Source organism: Rhinolophus hipposideros, assembly GCF_964194185.1.
Source record: "Rhinolophus hipposideros genome assembly, chromosome: 21".
NCBI classification, from domain to species: domain Eukaryota; kingdom Metazoa; phylum Chordata; class Mammalia; order Chiroptera; family Rhinolophidae; genus Rhinolophus; species Rhinolophus hipposideros.
Window position 1 is genome coordinate 30,859,908 of NC_138067.1, and position 20,664 is coordinate 30,880,571.

The 20,664-nt window shown below is 50.1% G+C and overlaps 1 protein-coding gene across 1 annotated transcript in view; it reads right to left on the minus strand.

Annotated features, from left to right (window-relative positions):
* Positions 1-1,404: 1,404 nt before the first annotated feature.
* LOC308489775 (uncharacterized protein C16orf74) overlaps positions 1,405-20,664 on the minus strand; it is a 30,152-nt gene continuing 10,892 nt past the window's right edge. The window contains exons 3-4 of the mRNA XM_081031370.1: positions 4,335-4,478; positions 1,405-1,947 (exon numbers count right to left, since the gene is read on the minus strand). Of these exons, the coding sequence (XP_080887496.1) occupies positions 1,889-1,947; positions 4,335-4,478 (203 nt within the window). The 3' untranslated portion in view covers positions 1,405-1,888. The remainder of the gene's footprint in view (positions 1,948-4,334; positions 4,479-20,664) is intronic.

A 20,664-nucleotide genomic window follows, 5' to 3' on the forward strand; every position in this document is an offset into this window, starting at 1 on the left:
AGGCGGTGAAAGCAGAGTGTCAATACACGTGCAGGTCCTTCTGAGGGTGGGTCCTGTTGGAACACACAAGTTGCAGACCCACAGAACCAGTCCTGACTGTGGGGCCCACCGTACAGTTGGGCCCTCAGTGGTCCAGTGTGTCTGGGTTGAGGAGAGGACTGGCTCCAGACCCCTGATGGCTCCTTCCCTTCCTGGCCTCAATTCTTATAAAGAATGAACTGTGCCCATAGGTCTGGCCTCTGTCCTTGGCTCCCAGGAGGTGACTGTAAACATTGGAATGCCTTGTGTGATAGGGGTCTCTTTGTTTACCTGGGCCTTGGGCCATACAGGACAGTCTACAATGGGAGGTACAGTGGGGCCTGGGTCATGTGATATCTGCCTGCCCTCTGGAAGGGCTGGAGCCTGAGGCTACCATGTGGGCAGCCATGTCTACATAACCAACTCCCAATGAAAATTCTGGACACTAAGGCTCAGATGAGTGTCCCTGGTTGGCAATACCCCACGCATGTCACCACCGCTGCCGGGAGAATTAAGTGCTGCCTGTGTGAGTTTCCTAGCGGCTCGTGCCTGGTTTCTTCTGGACCCCCCACTTTGGGCTTCTTCCCTTTGCTGATTTAGCTCATCATCCTTTTGTTATAATAAACCATAACCACACCTATAATGGATTTGCTGACTCTGTGAGTCCTTCTAGCGAATTATTCAACCTGATAGTGGCTTTGGGGACCTCGTAACTGCACTTCCCTCTCCCCTACCTGTGTACCCCAGGATCACTTCCCAAATAGACTCCTTGCTTGCAAAGCCATGGCCCGGGCTGTGTTTCTGGGAGAACCCAACTAAGAGAGCAGACAAACCAAAGCCAGGAGAAGCCACAGTTTAGCCTGACAGAAGCCAAAGAAAACAAACATGAACACACACACCATGATCAGAACACTCTATGGGTGAGGGGGACACCAACAATTTGGTGTTCTTTAAAAAATACAGGGGTGGCCAGTTAGCTCAGTTGGTTAGAACGTGGTGCTAATAACACCAGGGTTGCCGGTTCGATTCCCACATGGGCCACTGTGAGCTGCGCCCTCCTTAAAAAAATTTAAAAATTAAAACATTTATTAAAAAAATAAAAAGTAAATAAAAAATACAAAAACCATTGCTTTCCATCCTATTACCAGGATCCCACAGCTGGCTGGAGCGGAGCTGGGACTCAAATGACGTCCATGTGACTTCAGAGCCATGTACGTGGTCACATCCAGGCCGACACTGTGGTCTGCAAATTGAGGGGCCCGAGACCATCTAAATGTTCTTTACCAGCCAGATCTCCACGATAAGTGATTCTCTTAAACCCACCTCTGAATCCAGGTGTGCTCCATCTCCTCCACCCAGCCCAAGAAGCAGAGTTCACCATTTGTTACAGAGGATCTTTATTTATAATGCAAAAAAGAAATTAGAAATCATTTTTTGGACAGCTTCAATATCTGTAAAACAACTTGTAAAAAACGGAGCCACTCCTTTGCAAGAAGTTCTTGTGTGTGTTGACCTCCTGGGTACTGTCTGCATGGCCCAGGAAGCTGGGGTGTGTCCAGAAGAAAGCTTTTCCCTAGCACCCTGATGGCCGTCACCATGGCCCTGGGGTCCGGAATAACGTGTAGGCGTTAGAGGTCCGCTCCACTCAATGGGGCCAGGGAAACATTGTTCTGGAAGCATGCAGGGCTGGTTCCTTGCTCATTTTGCCACACCTCTTCTGGTTAAGTGCCGGAATTACTCCTTTTTCCTATCCAGCATACTCAGAACATCTGTCCCAGGCAGCTACGCCCCCCGCTGGGGACACGTGGAATGAGGGATGGCCAGAGCAGGAGCCAGTGCTGACAAATCCCGGATCTGTGCCTCCTCCTCCTCAGGCTTCAGGGTCTATTTCTCCATCTTCCGGACATGACCCCATTTCATCCAGCCAGACTAGGAGATAGAGAGGGGATCAACATCTGGATGGACCCCCCATCCCATCCAGGCCCCCTTTCCCTGGGGGCTCCGGGGCTGGTGCTTCTGGGCTCCTTGTTTTGAACCATCACCCTACGCTCCCCACCATATGGGCCAGGGTGTCAACGGACGCTGAGAGGGTACCCCAAAGACGCTGCGCTTCCTAGGATTTCCCCCACACTCCTCAGCTCACACTCAGTGCCAAGCTCTCCTGATCCCTGGCTGAGATCCCTGGGATTATGTACCCCTAGGCCCACCCTGGGCTCACTCTCTTTAAGCCCAGGGCTGGGCGGTTCTAGAGATAGGAAGTTGAGGCTCAGAGAGGGGAGACCTGCTCCAAGTCAGCAGGATGGTCCGGCAGGGCTGGAGTTCTCTCTAATTCCTCGCTGCCTGGGGAAGCCCCAGCTATCTGATCATCACTCAGAGCCCTCAGGCCTGGAGGACGTGCCACCCAGGTCTGGCGGTCTTTCCTCCTGCCCTAAATATCACTGGCAAGAAGACAGACAACACACCATGAGAAATCAGCCCTTGACTTTCCTTGTCTCAAATCCTTCACAATCTCTCTGAAGCACTATTACTGTCTCCATTTTACAGATAGTTAAACTGAGGCTCAGGGAGGTGGCGCTTCCTGCTCAAAGTCACATGCTGATGAGTGGCAGAGCCACGATCTCAACTCAGGGTTTTCTGACTCCAAGTCTGTACCCTTTCTCCTATGCTTCTCTTCTCTGAGTGGGGAAAGGGTAGGGTTGAGTCTGATCTGTGTCTTCGGACAAGACAAGAGGGGACTCCTGTGCTCGTCCCTCTGCACTAAGAGGATCCTGGAACTGCTTAAACTTAAAAGAAACCTCTCCCAGGGTTAGGAATCCCCCTGGGGACCCAGAGCCTCCAGGCTCTCACCCCACAGACCTTATAGAGTAACCACAAGTCTGTCCGGCACTCACACGGACCCAGGGGCAGGGAAGGTGGTTAGGATCCCATTTCACAGATGGGGATACTGAGGCTCGGAGAGAGAAGGGAGCGTAATGGCAGAGCCAAGGACCTGGGCCTCTATTACCCACACTGAGCTCTCTGATGCGACAATGGAGCAGGAGTCCAGCTCTTTTCCCACCTTGCTATATGCTCTTGGGTGAGTCACTCTCCCGCTGAACCTCAGTTTCCTCATGTATAAGCTAGAGAGAAGGGCAGTACTCACAGCCCATAAGGTTGGAATGAGAATTAAATGAGATTTGTAAAAAGCATTTAGCCCAGTGCCTGGCACTTGGGCAGGTGAAATAGGAATGTGGCCAATTACAATCCTTACTGAGCATGGCCCAGCCCCGGTAACTGCACAGGCCTGGCCCAGAGTCCAATGTCTTTCTCCAGGTCACTTGCCCTGGTGGGCAAGCTGAGATCCAAACTCAGCACATCTGGAAAAGTCTGCCTAAGTGCCCCTCACCAGACTTCCATAAGCTCTATATCAGCCTTGTCAGCCTCTGTCCCCCACGTGAAGCCACGCAGGACTCATGTCGGCGTGGCTAGTTGGCTGATGCTAGCCACTGGGAGGGCGTCTCAATGAGGGGTCCCACAGGGTGAGCTCCAGATCACAAAGCCTGGGTCGGAATCCCAGCTCTGCCACTTACCAGCTGTACGGCGAGTGTCTCAACCTCTCTGAACCTCAGTTTACCCACTTAAAAATGGGGATGAAACCTGGACCAAACTCAGTTACTGTGAAGGCTCAATTAATGCTACAGAACCATTACTTTATTTTTGTTGTTGTTGTTATTATTATTCACAACAGCAGCCTCAGAACCTACCCCAGATCTGGCTCAATTCATCTGTTTAATGAATAAATGAATAACTTGTCCCAACAGCTCCAATAGTATCTACAGGGGGGCATGTGGAAGCACCAATTTCAGGCTTTCTCTCTCTCCCTCTCTCTGTGAACAATTCTATCGTCTCTCCCCTTTCGGATGCGAGCTGCATCCAGAAGGCCCAGAGATCGGCCCCAGTCTGGCGTGGGTTTGCTTTCAAGCCTGTCCTGTCCTGCTGAACTGCTGCGGCCAGCAAGATGGAGTACCAGTCGCCTGGCGGGCAGGGGAAGGCACATCCATCAATTACCTTGGCGAGCCCACCCAGCCCCATCCATCACTCGCTCGGCTGCCGGCAGGGGCTGTCGAGCTAATTACTTAACATGCCACATCTTGCTGAGGCTGGTGCCACGGCGAGGGGCCCATGGTGGAGAGTAATATCCGACGGTAAATTTTTAATAAACCCAGGGGAGGTGGGAACATGAGCTCAGACCCATGACACAGAAAGGAGCTGTCCCCAGCCAGATGCCCCCAGACCTGACCTCGACCTGGCTTGGCAGCGGGGCAGGGTCACCTCACCTGTCCGTCTGGAGTCCCTTGGCAGCATCATGCCCGTGGGGGTCGGGGGGGTGATGATGATGTTGGGCACATCCAGATGCTTGTCACTCAGGACGGGAGCCTCATCATGGCTGCTGCTGCTGCTGCTGACACACATTTTAAAGCCTGAGAGGGCAGCCATGGAACACACACGTACACACACGACAGAGAGACAAGCATCAGTGGCCGCTGGGGAACTGCCTGCTGCTGGCTGCCTGCCTCCCTCCCTCCCCTCACCGTCACTGTGCGTCCTGACAACTCTCAGGAAAGAGATCACTGCTGTCCCCACTTCACAGATGAAGAACCTGAGGCTCAGGAGAGTTCAGTGAGCCACTTGACCTTGCCTAACTTGGTGAGAACAGTGAGTTTTACCCGCTTTGTTCACTACGGTAACTTCAGGGGCTAGAACAGTGTCTGACACATACACGTGGTAGGGAGTCAAAACATGACTGAACGGATAAAAGCAACAGAGCTTGAATTATAACAGAGGCCTCTCTGAGCGGAAGCCAGGCGTGAAGTTACCTCTCCCACTTACGATTTTCTGAAGGTGTGTGTTGTTGAAAAACCAGTGTTGTTTCTTCTTTGTATGTTACATTGAATTCACCAGTGAAATTGTCTGGGCCTGGAATTTTCTTTGTGGAAAGACTTTTCATTACAAATTTGGTTTCTTGAATAGATATGGTGCTAGTCAGCTTTTCTGTTTCCATCTTCTGTCAGTTTTGGTAAGATGTGCTTTTTCAAGGAATTTTTCCTTTTCCTCCGAGGTGTTGAATTCGTTGTCTTCCCTTTCCCATAAATTGAATAAAGGTAATCTGGCCAAGCCTAGTTACAGATCTATAACATTGAAGTACCCACACCATTTACTCCACCAAACACCTTCCTTCATTCTTCCCGTCTGAGTCAATGACATCACAGTCTGCCAGAAACCAGAGCGTTAGCCACAGTTTTTCCTTTTCCTCTTCACCCTCCAATCCCCAGCCAAATTAATCAACCACCAAGCCCTCAGATGCCACCCCCTCTATATCTCTGACATCATTTCTTCTCCCTCCTCATGCCCCTAACTAGTTCCTCTGCCTCCTGGCTTCTCCCTCTTTGGTCTGCCCTCCAAACAGCAGCCAGAAACTGCCAATCTGATCATGCCACATACCTACTTAGAACATGTGTTAGTTCTTGACAATAATTTACAAGCAGCATTTTCCAAAGTGTGTTCCCTGGAACACTGACCTCCCGAGGCTCCCTCAAAAAGGGGTTTCCACGATCAAATGAGTTTGGGAATCCCATGTATTTGAACGTTGACTGAATCCCATCTACTCCATCCTTTTCTTGTAGATTCCCATGCATGTTAGAAAATCAAAGGCTCTGAGAAGTCCTGCAGTAAGAAAGCTGCTTTAATTGTGCTTAACCTTGGCCTTCCTAAACTTAACCTTAGAGTCTGTTAACATCTTACAGAACCATGAATCAGAAAATACATTTTGGGATATGTTGATCATAAAGTCAGCTTCTTAGCCCAGCTTTCAGCCGTCACAATCTGGCCTAAACTACCTGCAGCCTCACTTCCTGCCACTTGCCCATACTCCCCAAACTGCTCACCGTTCCTCAAGTACACTGGGCTTGCCAGCCCCCTTCATGCCTTTGCACAGGCTGTTCCCCCTGCCTGGAATGCTCTCTTCCTTTGCCAGTGAACTCCTATTCTTCCTTCAAAGTCCAACACAATAGGCTCTTTTTTGAGAAAGATGTCCCAGCAAATCTGATTCCTCTTTCTTTTGTCTGTATTCATTCATTCATTCATTCATTCATTCATCCATTCATTCATTCATTCATTCATCAATCTTCCAGTTCTGGTCACACTGTATTGAAATTATTAGGTCTTAATTCTCTCTCCCTTTACTGTAAGCATCTGGAGGGTGGCCACTCTTTCACTCATCTGTGTTTCCCTTGAGCCGAGTACAGCGCCTGGGACAGAGCACACAGGAGTGCTTTAAATTTAAATTGAAAAACGTCAGGCACCATTGAATTGGGGGTTAAAATGCTTATGTCTACTACACTCTACCACTTTGTTCTTTGCCCAAACAGCCCCAGACTGGGATTGAATTAGCTCAAGTGTCTGAGCCCCTGGCCAACAGCAGGAGCTGAGCAATGGGGTGATTGTTATTCCTGCTGCTCCTCAGGCCAACCCTAAGCACCATTGGGACTGTGCTCCTGAATGGCCCCTGGAGGGTCAGTGTGGTGGTTCTCAATGTCCCCCAAGAAGCGGAGTCTAACAGTGTGGGATGGACCTAGGATGAATTATCATGAATAAGAATGAAAATGTGACTTCCAAGGGGAGGTCATAAAGATTCGACTTCCTCCTTGCTCTCTTGCTCTGGGGAACGCCAGCTGCCATGTTTGAGGATATGCACGCAGCCTGTGGAGAAGCCCACGTGGTGAGGAACTGAGGCCTCCAGCCAATAACCGTGTGAGGGAGCCACAGGGGAAGTAGGTCCTCCAGTCAGGTCAAGCCTTTGGATGACACTGCAGGCCTGGCCGACAGCTTGAATGTAACCTCACAAGATACCCTGAGCCAGAACCTCTTAGGTACGGCATTCTTGAATTCCTGACCCACAGAAGTTATGAGATGGCAACTGTTTAAGCCACTAAGTTTTGGGGTCATTTGTATTCATTAGAATTCATCCTAAGCAATAGATAATGGATACAGTCAGCACAGCTTGCCTGTCCTGGGAACCCCAAACCTGTTACCTCCCTGGGGATCCCCTGTGGCCCCAGGAATCTACCAGGCTGGTTAGTTCTGTAGGAAGAGGCCCAATCAGACTACAAGCTCAAGAGCACCCACCAAGGCCATTCTTCCTGCAATCTTATGCAAAGGCCCAGAATGTAAAACAAATAAAAGTCACTCGGAGGAGGCCCTCCCGTTATCGCTGGTAACAAGTCAGCATTCCCCGATCATGGCTGCATGCCAGACAGCATCAAGTGCCCAATAAGCACTCCTCCTTTGGTTTCACAGCTACCCGTGAGGTGCAATGGGTAATCAGCCCCATCTCACAGATGTGGAGACTGAGGACCAGAGAGTGTAAGAACTTACACAGAGTTGAACAGCAGTGTATTGCAGAGCCAGGATCTGAACCCAAACCCCAGGTTGTTTGATTCTATAAGCTGGTGCTTCTTATAATTACAATTCTATATAACAGAACTGGCAAACTTTCTGAAAAGGGCCAGATAGTAAATATTTTTTACTTTGGGGGCTATACAGCCTCCGTCACAACTACTCAATTGTGCCATTGTAGCTGGAAAGCAGCCACAGAGATGTGTCAATGAATGGGCATAGCTATGTTCCAATAAAACTTTATTTACAAAAACAGGCAGCAGGCCAGCTCTGGCCCTGGGGCTCTGTGGTTTGCCAGTCCTGTTCTATCACATGTGGGAATCTGGGAGTTTGGATCGGGGACATGCATGGTGTCCTAACAGATAATAACAGAACCTGAAAAACCTAAGGCTCTTAAATACCAAAAACAAAACCCAAAGCCTGGCTGCTGTTGGGCAGTGACAATCCAGCTTCTGCAGGGCGGTGGGCTCCACGGAATGAATGAATGAATTCACGTAAAGCACTTGCCCAGCAAGTGGGGCCCAGGGGATGCTCAATCGTTAGCTTCTCTGTAATCATCCATAAAGAGCATCTCCTGGAGTGCTCACAACAAAAGGAAGCTCTGATTATTGTTATCTGTGACAGGAGGGAGCCTCCCTGCTCAGTCTCCAAGGCCCCCTTCCTCGATGAAGGTTCCAAAGTTCCACAATAAAATGCTAATGGAGAAAACCCACACTCCTCCCAGGGCCTCCCATTTGCATTTTAACGTGTTCTGGGAGCTTGGCGACAAAGCCACATTCTTAATCGGGAAGCATCAGGTCACTCAGAGTGGGCCCAGGAGAGATGCTGGAGGCAGAGAGGCGAGAAGAGAGGGGAGGGAGGAGGGGAGGAGGAGGGAACAAAGAGAGAGGGGAGAGAAGAGGGAGGAGGAGGGCGGGACTCCAGCTCATCTCTCATTCCCGGGCTGGGCTGAGCTGCCTCAGGGCAGAGGTGGCAGAGCAGGAGGGAAAAGCTCTCAGGAGATAAAGCCGACTTTGGGGATTAACAACCAATGCCAACCGTGCCCCAGACCAGGAGCTCACTTGTGCTAATGCCAGAACTGTTGTTTGTTAATTACATACCTGCCTCAGGCCATTAAGAGCCCATTTTCTGAGGGGAAGGACTGGGCTGGGGCTTTAGGGGGCTAGGTCGCTGTAAGGAAGCAGGGGGCAAGAGGGGGATCTCAGTGCCCTAGAGCCATTCAAAGATTTCAGACTGGGCCCTGCTGTGGAACACATGCTGCTCTGGGCCCTGGAGACAGAGCAGTCCAAACCCCAGCCTCCAGAGCAGGACTTCCCGGCCTTCCCTCGGGTGAAATGGGGAGTTGCTTTGACAAGAGGTCAGACGGACTTCCCCTGCGACCTGGCTCTGCCCTTTCCCAGCTCCAGGACAGTCGTGTCCCATGTTAGCTACTCAACGCAATCACCTGGGAAGTTTAAAACAATACTGATGCGCGACCCCACCCCCAAAGGGGCCCAATGTCACTACTCTACCATCAGGACTTTTTAAAAGCTCCCAGGGGAGTCTCACAGCCAGGGCTGGGAACCCCCAAACTAGGGTGACTGGGAACATGTGGCCTTACTCTATGAGTCTCGGTTTCCTCGGGATGTCAATTATGTAGGAATGAAATACCTGGTATGGGGCGTGTGGCTGCCACGCATGGAAGAAATGACTGACAGGAGCCATCTGATCAGGGCCTGGGGAGGGGGCAAAAGGTGAGGACCTCCTCCCACTGCGACCAGCTAGCCCTTCTCAAGCATCCCTGGGTCAGGATCTGGGCTGGGCCTGCCACTTTCACTCTTGCATCAATCCTCAAGCCATCCTCAAGCTGAATACTAGGATCACGGCCATTCTGCAGATGAGAAAACCAAGGTTTGGAAAAGAGAGGCCCCCAAATAAGCAGAGGCCAGGTAGCTCCAGGACCACATGCCTACCTACCTCACCCCTTCTGGAACCAGCCACCCTTTTTCATCCCTCAGAAGTCCTAAGCCACGCAAGCCTCTGTTCAGGATGCCCCAGGTCCCTGAGGACAGGTCACCATTCCCTATGCCAGCCCTCAGCAACCCCCAGGCCATCACCCAAAGGCCAGAGCGGCTGGAGCCAAGAACAGGTGCTTCGCTCCGGCAGACGTCACAGTTCAAGGGCGCCCTCTGCTGGTTCTTTTAAAAATGGCACTCAAGCTGGCACCCTGGTGCCACCTCTGGGACTTACCTGGAACCGCGTCCCTAGGATGGCATCCACTCGCCCCCAAAACACCATCACACACACAGTGACCCTGCTTGACCCACAATGCAGCAGGAAGCCAGAACATACACCTGAGCTTCAAGCTACCTGGGCAGTGGCTCCAACTCTTTGGACCTCCTTTTCTCACCTGCAGAATGGGGGTGAATGATACTCTGCACCTTCAGTGGCTACTGAGGGGATTAAGAACTATGCTGAGGTCCTCACTCCTGCCAAGGTGGGCGCCATCATTATGTGCATTTTGCAGGTAAGAAAACCACAGAACTGGCCTTGCAGTGCGCGCTCGATAACCATAAGCTGTTAATAGCAGCATGAGATTTCAATCTTAGCACTTATTTATTGTTCTGCCAATGCTGGGCACCTCCTGGGTGCCATCGTTCAGCAGGTGTGGACCTTGTCTCACCTTTGTAGTCCCAGAATTGGAACGGGAGCTAAACGCTGTTTGTGGAGTGACTGACAAAATATTCTTGGTTCCAACTTAACACTCCAGACAGTTTTCCTTATTGGATTGGAATGGCCACAGGCTCAGCAAGAAAGAAAAATTGAGTCCAATTTTCAGTTCTCCCACTTCCTGGCTGTGACTTTGCCTCACTTGGCTCCAGCTTTCTTACCTGTAGAGTGAGTCTGCTGCTCCCTTCCCTTGCAGCACAGGTATAAATCCCCCAGCACAGAGCCAGGCCCAGTTAAGGTGCTCAAAAGGCATTTCTTATGCACCTACTACGTGCTAGGCACTGTTCCAGGTGCTGGGGACACAGCAGAGAACAAAATCGTCTCAATATGTTCTTCCTCCTCCCCCACACTTAGCCTTTTTCTACTTCTAGCCTCCAGCAGCAGAATTGGGACCCCGAAGATTTCAGGGTCGGCTAGAAAAAAACAGGGAGGGTCCCCCGTGGTCCAAGCCACTGTGGGGAGAGGCCCACGCTACTGAGCTATGAGAACGGTGCTTACAAGAAGCCAGGGGCTGGGAATTCATCTCTCTTTCTCATAAGGAGGCTAACTGTGAAAAATCATCCTTCCATGAGACACAGAGAAGTCAGGGGCCTTGCCCAGGGTCACAGGATTTGATGCTAAGTCTGGCCTTCCTGGGGCCAGGATGCAAATAAATAAATACCTCCTAGAACCTGGGTCAGTGATAGGAGGAGTAAGGAGCAGATGATGGGAGGAGGAGTGGGAATCAGAAAAGGCCTCCCACAGAAAAACAGACACATAGATCAATGGAACAGAATAGAGAGTCCAGAAATAAATCCATGCCTGTATGGCCATTTAATCTACGACAATGGAAGCAAGAATGTACGATGGGGTAAAGACAGTCTGTTCAATAAATGGTGTTGGGAAACCTGGACAGACACACGAAAAGAATGAAGCTGGACCACCTCCTTACACCATATACAAAAATAAATTCAAAATGGCTTAAAGACTTAAATGTAAGATCTGAAACCATAAAATGCCTAGAAGAAAATATAGGAAGAAACTTCACAGACATTCCCCGGACTAGGATTTTTACTGATATATCTCCTCGCGCGAGGGAAGTTAGAGAAAAAATAAACATGTGGGATGACATCAAACTAAAAAGGTTTTTCACAGCAAAGGAAACCATCAATAAAACAAAAAGGGACCCTACTGAATGGGAAAAGATATTTGCCAATGATATATCTGATAAGGGGTTAATATCACAAATCTATAAAAAACTCACTCAACTCTACTCCAAAAATACAAACAACCCAATTAAAAAATGGGCAGAGGACTTGAAGAGACATTTTTCTAAAAAGGACATACAGATGGCAAACAGACATGAAAAAATGCTCAACCTCACTAACCATCAGAGAAATGCAAATAAAAACCACAATGAGATACCACCTCACCCCAGTCAAAACGGCTATCATCAATAAATCAACAAACAACAAATGCTGGCGCGGATGTGGAGAAAAGGGAACGCTAGTGCACTGTTGGTGGGATTGCAGATTAGTGCAGCCACTATGGAAAACAGTATGGAGGTATCTCAGGAATCTGAAAATGGAACTACCCTATGATCCAGTAATTCCACTCCTAGGCATCTACCCGGAGAAATCCAAAACTCCAATTCAAAAATCTGTATGCACTCCTATGTTTATTGCAGCACTATACACAGTAGCCAAGACATGGAAACAACCGAAATGCCCATCGGTAGATGACTGGATTAAGAAACTGTGGTACATTTATACAATGGAGTATTACGCAGCCATAAAGAAGAAAGAAATCTTACCATTTGCAACAACATGGATGGATCTAGAGAACATTATGTTAAGTGAAATAAGTCAGACAAAGACAAATACCATATGATCTCACTTACATGCAGAATCTAAAGAAAAGAATAAGTGAATGAACTAATCAGAAACAGTTTTGGAGACAAAAAGGAAAAACAGGGTTGTTAGATGGGCGGGGGGGTGGATAAGGGGGAAGGTGAGGGGATTAGAAAGCAGTCGGTAACCACAAGATGGCCACGGGTTTCCAACTATAATTTTATACACACACACACACACACACACACACACACACACACACACACACACACATATAAAAGTAATTATGGGGATGTTGGGTATAGCATAAAGAATATAATTAATAATATTGTAATAAATATGTATGGTGTCAGAGGGATACTAGATTTGTTGGGGTAAAAGATGGGAGAGGGTCTAAGGGCAGGGTGCAAAAGGTGAAGGGATTAAGAAGTGCAAATTGGTAGTTACAAAATAGTCATGGGGATGAAGGGTATAGTATAAGGAATATAGTCAGTAATATTGTAATAACTATATATGGTATCAAATGGGTACTAGATTTATTGGTGTGATCACTTCGTAAGTTATACAAGTGTCTAATCACTGTTATACACCCAAAACTAATATACTATTGTATATCAACTGTAATTAAAAAATAAAACAATTTAAAAAAAAAAAAGATAAAAAAAGAAAAAGAAAAAAAGAAAAGGCCTCCCAGAGGGGGCCAATCTGAGAGCAGCAGGAGAGATGGAGCAGAGGGCATTCGGGTCGGCCACAGCATACACCAAGGCCCTGGGGCAGGGACACGGGCACAGAAGCTGGCATTAATTCCTCAGAGATGACTGGGCATCTGGATTTAGTGCAGGACTTTCAAAAACAAACCAACAAAGGCCTCTGAGGGTTTCAGATGCACTTAATCTTTTTTTTTTTAATTCCAATTAAGGGGAAAGCCTTGCATTATTATGGATGAGCCTAGGGCAGCTCGGTGGTTTTACCTTCTCAAGGCAGCAGGCCCAATGGAGATGGCAATGACTGTTTTAAATCTCTTTTTAATTAAGGAAAAAGCTCCGGCTTGCGTCAGGGATGAGCTGTTGGAGAACCTGGGAGGAGCCAGAGAGAGACTCCAGCACAGCAAGTGGGGGAATGTGCCCCGCTCCCTGACTGTCCAGCATCTGCCTTCCTGCCTCCAAGCAGGGACTCTGACAGTCCCTCTCCCCCACCAGCCCTTACCCAGTTCTGGCAGACTGTCCCTACTCCTCCCTGCGTCAGCCCCTCTGGGGGCGCTTCTTGGGGATCTCAGCCACGGAAGATGAATGAGGTAGTGATGACCCAGGCTCTAGTGTGGTGAGCTCGGCTACGACAGCAGTGTAATCTTGGGCAAGTGGTCCTTCTCCTGGCCCCAGTCTACTCATCTCTAAAATGGACACAAGAGGATCACTGTGAGAACTGAAGTCAAAGAACATAAGCAAAGTACTTGGCACCCACCTGGCCTGTGGGAAATGCTTGATGTATGTAGCTCAGGGTTCCTCACTGTGGACGTTTGGGGCTAGATTCTTGTGGTACTGCGCATTGTAGGGTGTTTAGAAACACCCGTGGCCTCTAGATGCTGTAGCACTTTCCAGTTGTGACAATAAAAAAATGTCTCTGGACACTGTGGGGTGTCCCCTGGGGGGTGGGGTTGCCAGATAAAGTCCAGGACAATTTTTATTTTTATTTTTAGTATACTAAAAAGGATGTCCCATGCAATATTTGGGACATGCTTATACTAGACAATTATTCCTTATTTATCTGAAATTCAAATGTCACTGGGCATCCTGTGTTATGGTTTTTTCCTCCTAAATCTGACAACTCTACTGGTTGGGGGGGATGGGTAACCAGTCATAGCAGTTGCTAATCGCGACAAGAGCTCAGCATTTCAGCGTGGTGCCCGAGAGCTGTTGTTTTCCCTGTCCCCAAGTGGCCCCACTGCACACCTGCGTGGCTGGAGCTATGGGAAGGGGCTGCCGGATGGCCTGAGCCAGAGCAACTGGCATCCTCAGTCTGCCCTTCTCCAGCTGTGTGGACTGAGTGAGTTTCTTCCCCCCTTGGAGCCTGTTTCCTTAGGGATCTAGGGCTCAGAAGGCCTGTTACAGGGGGCTACATTCGGTTGGCCCCTTGCCAGAATATTCTAACTTTCACCCTAGATCATCACTCGTAACCTGCAAGGCTCTCATAAGGACGTGTGACATTAAATTGAAGTGTCTGGGGCAGCTCAGCCAATAGCAGGTGCTTAGCAGGGCCATATCATTAGGACTGTTATTACTGCTATTAAAGAGGCAATTAGTCAAGGAGATTCCAGTGCGAGGGCTCTCTCCCTAGTCTCAGCCCTGCCCAAGGTTATGCTCCCTCTGGGGACAGCCATTCCCTTACGTCCAATAGATGGGTGGGAAGAAGGCCTGTCCTTCTTGAACTGGGAGAACTGTAGGGCCATCCTGGCTCCAGAGAGCCCGTGGTGGCCTAACTGCAACGCTTGGAAGCCCAGGCACCCGAGGTAGCAGGCAGTGAGGCCATGTCTGTCCTGCCACCTGGGACGGGCCCAGGACAGTCCGTTTTATAGTTAACAATAAGAAGCACCCATTCAGGGAGTTGAAGACCCTCAGCCATGTCACATGGGATTTGGACCTGTGGGACCAGTCCCTTAACTCTGTGCTTGTCAGTCTCGGGCACCGAGAGGCTTGCAAGCCACGGAGCAAAAGGACAGGGATGGGGGAAGGTCAGAGATAGACAAGGGTACAGCACGGCCATGGCTCAGAGTCACCTCTGCATGCCTACCCTGGCCTCTGTACCCCTACCTTGGCGTCTGCACCTCTACCCTGGCCTCTGCACCCCTACCTTGGCGTCTGAAGGCTCCTCGGAGGGAGCCTTCACACCCCAATGAGGGAGAAAGGCAATTCCTTGAGCCCAGGAGAAGCAGGCTGCTTAGCCTCCCAGCCAGCCACATTCCGGCAGCTAAATATTGGTTAGCATGGGCCTCACTTGGAAGTCCTCGGCAACACAAAGCTGAGGGGCCCCACCGTGGGCAGTGAAAACCACACAGTAAGTCCCATCACCTGCCTTCCCCCACTTCACCTTCCCTCCCTTCCGCCCACCCCCCCCCATGGCCCTGCTCTTCCTTCCTACCCCTCCCCAAAAGCTCACTCTTCATCCTTCATTCCTTTCACAAATTAAATTGAGCACCTTATCCATGCCACGTTCGGAGGAACCTGCCAGGCAAGAGGAAGGGATGGGAATGGGGCATGTGTCAGGTGCCCAGTCATGTTCCCAAGGTCCTCTGGGCCCCAGCTTGGCCACCTTCTAGCTGTGTGATCTTGGGCAGGGAGTTTTGCCACCTGATGCCTCAGTTTCCTAATCTGTCCACTGGGGATGACAAGCAACTCTCCTCGATATGGGAGGACAGGGGAGACACCTGGCTGGTGAGCATGGACCTCCCTCCTGGGCTGAGGGAGTGATGGCACAGCTGCCCCCAGCCAGCTAGAGACAGGCCCTGTGAGGGTCTCCACCCTGGGTTAAAGTCAAGAGAGTGTTCATTCCGCAAACACTGATTGCGTCCCTACCGTGCACTGACCCAGAGCTGGGTACAGGCTTCGGGGATGAGCAGGGCAGCTATGGTTCCTGACCCCATGGAACTGGAGAGTAAGGGGAAGGTGAACGTTAATGGGAACTGTCACCTGAGTACTTCCTGCTGCATGCTAGGGCTGGTTCTAACCCAGGCATGGTCAGGGACTACGCCTCCTCCCACCTGCTGTGACATTTGACTTCCACACTCAAGGCCCTCCCTCCTCCTTGGGGCAGAGCAGGTGCTGGAGGTTTCGCATAAAAAGACAGAGGCTAAACCTCTTCTGTGAGCCAGGAACTGCCTACTGGGGAGAGAGGCAAATTAAGCACCATTTCCTTTGGCATTTAAGACAGGTTTGGATTACCTCCCACTCTGAGTGGGCTGGGGGTCTCCTCGCAGCCCCTGTCCCCTAAGCAGAGATTTGTTCAGAAGGTTCCAGAAAGAGCCCTGGATTGGAGCCTGCATATCTGGGCTCCCAGCCAAGTTAACTTGCCTCTTGTCACCTTGGGTAGTCAGTCACCTCCCAGGCCCATCTGAAAAGCAAGGACACTGGACCTGGACAGTGGTTCTCACCCCTGGCATACAGCAGGTGCTCAATAACTGCTCGCCAAACAAATGAAAAGTTACACCAGAATACAGCTCTGGTCTGAGCTCTGTCCCCAGGGGAAAGGAATACCTACCGTGTGTCAGGCTCTGTTCTAGTGGGTGCAGGGTAGGCAAAGTAGACAGAGCCCCCTGGCAGTGGCGCGACCAGACAGAGAAGTTAGTGACCTCCCCCAGGGTCCCCACGGACAGGAAACTGCAGCCTATTTCACAAGAGGAAACACTAAAGCTCAATATATTAAGACACTGACCTTGGCCATTTTCTACTTACAGTGGATCCCACCACGTGACCTTCCCTTCAACATAGCAAGCCTCCCTCCACTCGTTCTGAAAACGGCTCACAATGTATTAGTCAAATGAATGCCTTTTATCCCCTCCCTTTTCATGGCGCTCCCCATCCCCATTAAATCCCAACTCCCTGCCCGCTCTATTGGGCTGCGGCAGGTCTCTCCTCACCCACCTGCTATGCTCCTCACACACACACACACACACACACACACACACACACACACACACACACACACACACAGCTCCTGCTGCACTTCCCGCTGCCAGGAACACCATCCGTTTCCCCATGCTTTCCCAGGCCAGCTCTTTCAGGCTTGGTTGCTTATTCAGTGACACCATCCCTACCCAAGGTGGGCCAGGCTGGCTTCCATTCCTAGCATGCAGTAGTTAGTGGGGACGCAATCAATATTTGTGCCATGAACAATCTTGACCAACTCTGAACGGCAGCTATGGGACAGCTGGAACTAAGTGTTCACATTAGAATGGGGCAGTGCAGTGTGACTCTTTCAGTGTGACTTGGGGTTAGTCTTGGGCCTCCAACACCAACTAGAAAAATGGGCAACATAACTGCCAGTCCCCAACTGCCTCCCGCCTGGGTCACAGGCCAAGTGGAAGAGAGGCTCTGAGCCCCTGGGAAGGAAGCTGGGAGAAAGGCCTAGTAGTCAGAGATCCTAGTGGCCTGGAGGAGGGGCTGTATATGTCATTCTCAGTTCCCATCATCACCATCGTCCTGTACTCAGCAAGAGAGACTTTAAAAACCTACCAACATCAGCCAAATGCCCACCCTGCAAAACACCTGACCAGTCTTCTCAAAATGGTGTCAAAATATATCACAAAGACAAGGAACTTCCGAGAAACTATCACGGCCCAGAGGAGCCTAAGGAGACACGATGATGAAACGTAAGGTAGGATCCTGGGACAGAACAAGAACACTAGTTAAAAACTGAGGAAATCTGAATAGAATATGGACTTGGATTAAAGTAACGTACCTGAATCAATTCAGTAATTGTAATGAATGTACCATATTAATATATGATGTTATCTATAGGGGAAAGTGGCTGGCAGGCTTATGGGAGCTCTGTACTGTCTTTGCAATTTTTCTATAAATTTAAAACTGTTCTAAAAAAATAGCCTATTAAACAAATGAACCCACCACCAATCCAGGACAAAGTCTCCATCTCCTGGTCCTTTCCCGCCTGGCCCCAGGCTGCCCAGAAGGCCATTCAGCTGGGGCCAGCCCCGTCTCAGGAGCTGATACCCTCCAGGGAGACCCAGAGACCACACCAAGCCCCCGAGGGAGCACCAGTGGGAATCCTGCACCTCCAGTTTCATTTTCCCCTGGGGAGGTCCTCACACAGCTGGAGCTGCCACCAGAGTGGAAAGGTACACAGGGTGGAGGTGGACAGGAAACCCTGTTCATTGGACATGGGCTTTAGTGCTCATCTTAGATATTTCTCAAAACCTGACTCAGGAGATGTTCCCATTCATCACTCCATTTTGCAGATGGGGAAACTGAGGCTCGGACATGTGAAGTGATTTGCACAAGGTTGCATTTAGTCAGGGGCAGACTGGGACTTGAACTCGGATCTCTCTGACTCCAGAGTCTGGCTCTCAAACTTGAGCAGCTGTCAGAATCCCCCTAAGGTTTGTTCACAACCGCCTGAGCTTCTGACTCGGTAAACCCAGGGGGGTCCTGAGAATTTGCACGTCTCACTACTTTCTAGGTGAGGCTCATAGGGTATAAATCCGGGGAGCCCACTGAGACCTATGCTGCCCCACTGTGCTGTGTCATGGGCAGTGCCACCCCAACGCCGACCGTGAGAGAACGGGCACAGGAACCAGGGAAACCACCACCCCTCCCTGCCATCTGCTGAGCCAAGCCCCTCTTGACCAGCCATGTAACCTTGAGCCATCGAGAGCGCCCTGTGCCTCAGTCTCCCCGTCCGTAAAGTTACCTATGCCATCCAGCTGTAGTAAGAATACAATGAGCGAACTGAGGACACACAATTAGGGAGCAGTGCCAGGTCCACAGGGACAACCATCTAGCAAGCAATAGCATGTGCACAACAGGGCATGAGGGGGGCATTCTTGGACAGTGGGACATTCCCACATGTCACAGCCGCTATGGCCAGGCCTGTGAGCAGAAGGACCCCACTTAAAGCACACGGCTGTCCCCACTCTCCTTTGGAAGCAGAAACTCTCCTTTGGAAGCAGAAACAAGAGGGTTTCAGCCCAGCTGTCGTCCTCTCTCCACTGTCACTCTCTAGTGACCTCCCACCTTGGGTTGAGTCTTGGGCTGAGTCTTGCCAGCCAGGAAAAGCACGTGCCTTCCCATACGCAGACGGCTCACAGGTGAAGTGACCTGTAGCGAGTTGAATTCCCCCAAATTCAAAATTCACGGCCATTCAGAACCTCAGAACATGACCTTATTTAGAAGAAAGGTCTTTGCAGATGTAATTAGTTAAGGATCTCGCGATGAGATCATCTTGGAGTTAAGACTGGTTCTAAGTCCAAAGATTGGTGTCTCTATAAGAGCAGGGACACAGAGACCCAGAGAGGAGGCCATGTGAAGATGGGGGCCGAGACTGGGCTAATGCAGCCAGAAGCCCAGGGACACCTGGGCCACCAGGAGCTGGAAGAGGCAGGAAGGCTCCTCCCCAAGTGCTTTTAGAGGAAGCATGGACTTGAGACACCTTGATTTATGACTTCTGGCCACCAAGGGTGTAACTGAATGCATTTCTGTTGTTTCAAGCTCCCCTCAGTTTGTGGTCATTTGTTACAGTGGCCCCAGGACACTAAGACACCATCTTATAGGGTTAATGTGAAGATTTAACGAGCTCAAGTGGATAAAGTTCCTACAGTGGCTACTTTAAATGTTGAATTAAAATGTTTTCTTTTAAGAGGCTGCACAGGTCGTGGTTGAAGCCAAACTTCTGGGACCAGCCTCCCTGGGTTCAAATCCCACATGGGAACCAGCTGTGTGGCCCCAGGCAAAATGCACTGCCTCTCTGTGCCTCAGCTTCTTCATCTGGAAATCGGGAATCACAATAGTACCCACTTTGTGGTGGGTGGTGGGAGGAGGGATGGTTGGGTCATCTGCATATAACACAGAGAACAGGGACTTGTCCAGGCTAAGCCTCCAATAAGAACCCACCATTTATATTCTAATTACTTGACCTGGATTTTGATTGCTGGAATTTATCCCAAAGAAATACTAATAATTTACAAAATCAGAAAGCAAAGATGTTCAAAACGGCGTTCTCTACAAAAGCAACAAGTTAGAAATCTAAAGACCAACTCTTGACAGAACCTGACACAGGTATTAAAGAACTGTGAAAATGATACCGCCTCAAGAAAGACAGCATTCACACCCAAACATGAACTAAAACAGAAATAAAAGAGGGCACAGAACCACATGTGCCAACACCGACGACCAGGGAAAACCATACCTGCTGGCAGCCAGGAAAGAGAAGGCGCGTGGACAACTGAGGGTTATAGGACTACAGGGTATCCAGCACGCTGAGGTTTCCGTGAATGTGACATACCCCGTACAGGAAAACTGAAAATAAGGCTCTGCAGAGGAGGAAGGTCTGGGGTGTTGGGACATCACGGCTAGCGGGCCTGGGTTGTCTTGGTTTAGCACAGAGAGAAGGGTTCTGTGCCCTGCCCCCAGCCCCCGAGTCACACGGAAGCCTGTGTTGGCCAAGGCTGGGGGGCAGGGCTGGGGGAGAGCAGAGGTCTGGTAGCCCAGGGCCAGTGGGCCAGTCCCGGAGAGCTAGCAATGAAAAATGTATGAGCAAACCTGCTTGGAAGTGCAGGCTCCCATTCCAGCACTTAGCTCCTCCAGCTCCCAGCCTGGAAGGAGGCCCTTTTAGAAGCTCCCAGCCGGAGGAGCACTCGGCCTGCTGCCCGGGCTTTCAGTCCTGGGTGCGGTGTGTGTGTGTGTGTGGGGGGGGTAATCTCCCAGAGACTTTCAGCATCTGCATTTCCTGGGTCTCTCCCCAGGTTGAGCACCCAGCTTTGGGACGGAAGATAAGTGGTCCCAGAGGTCTCTCCAGGGGCTTGGGTTTATTTCTCAAAGATGTCTTGACACAACAGCCAAAGTGCAGAAGCAACCCAAATGTCCACGGACAGACAAATGAATAAACAAAATGTGTTCTACACACACAACGGAATATTATTCAGCCTTAAAGAATGAAGCACTGACTCGTG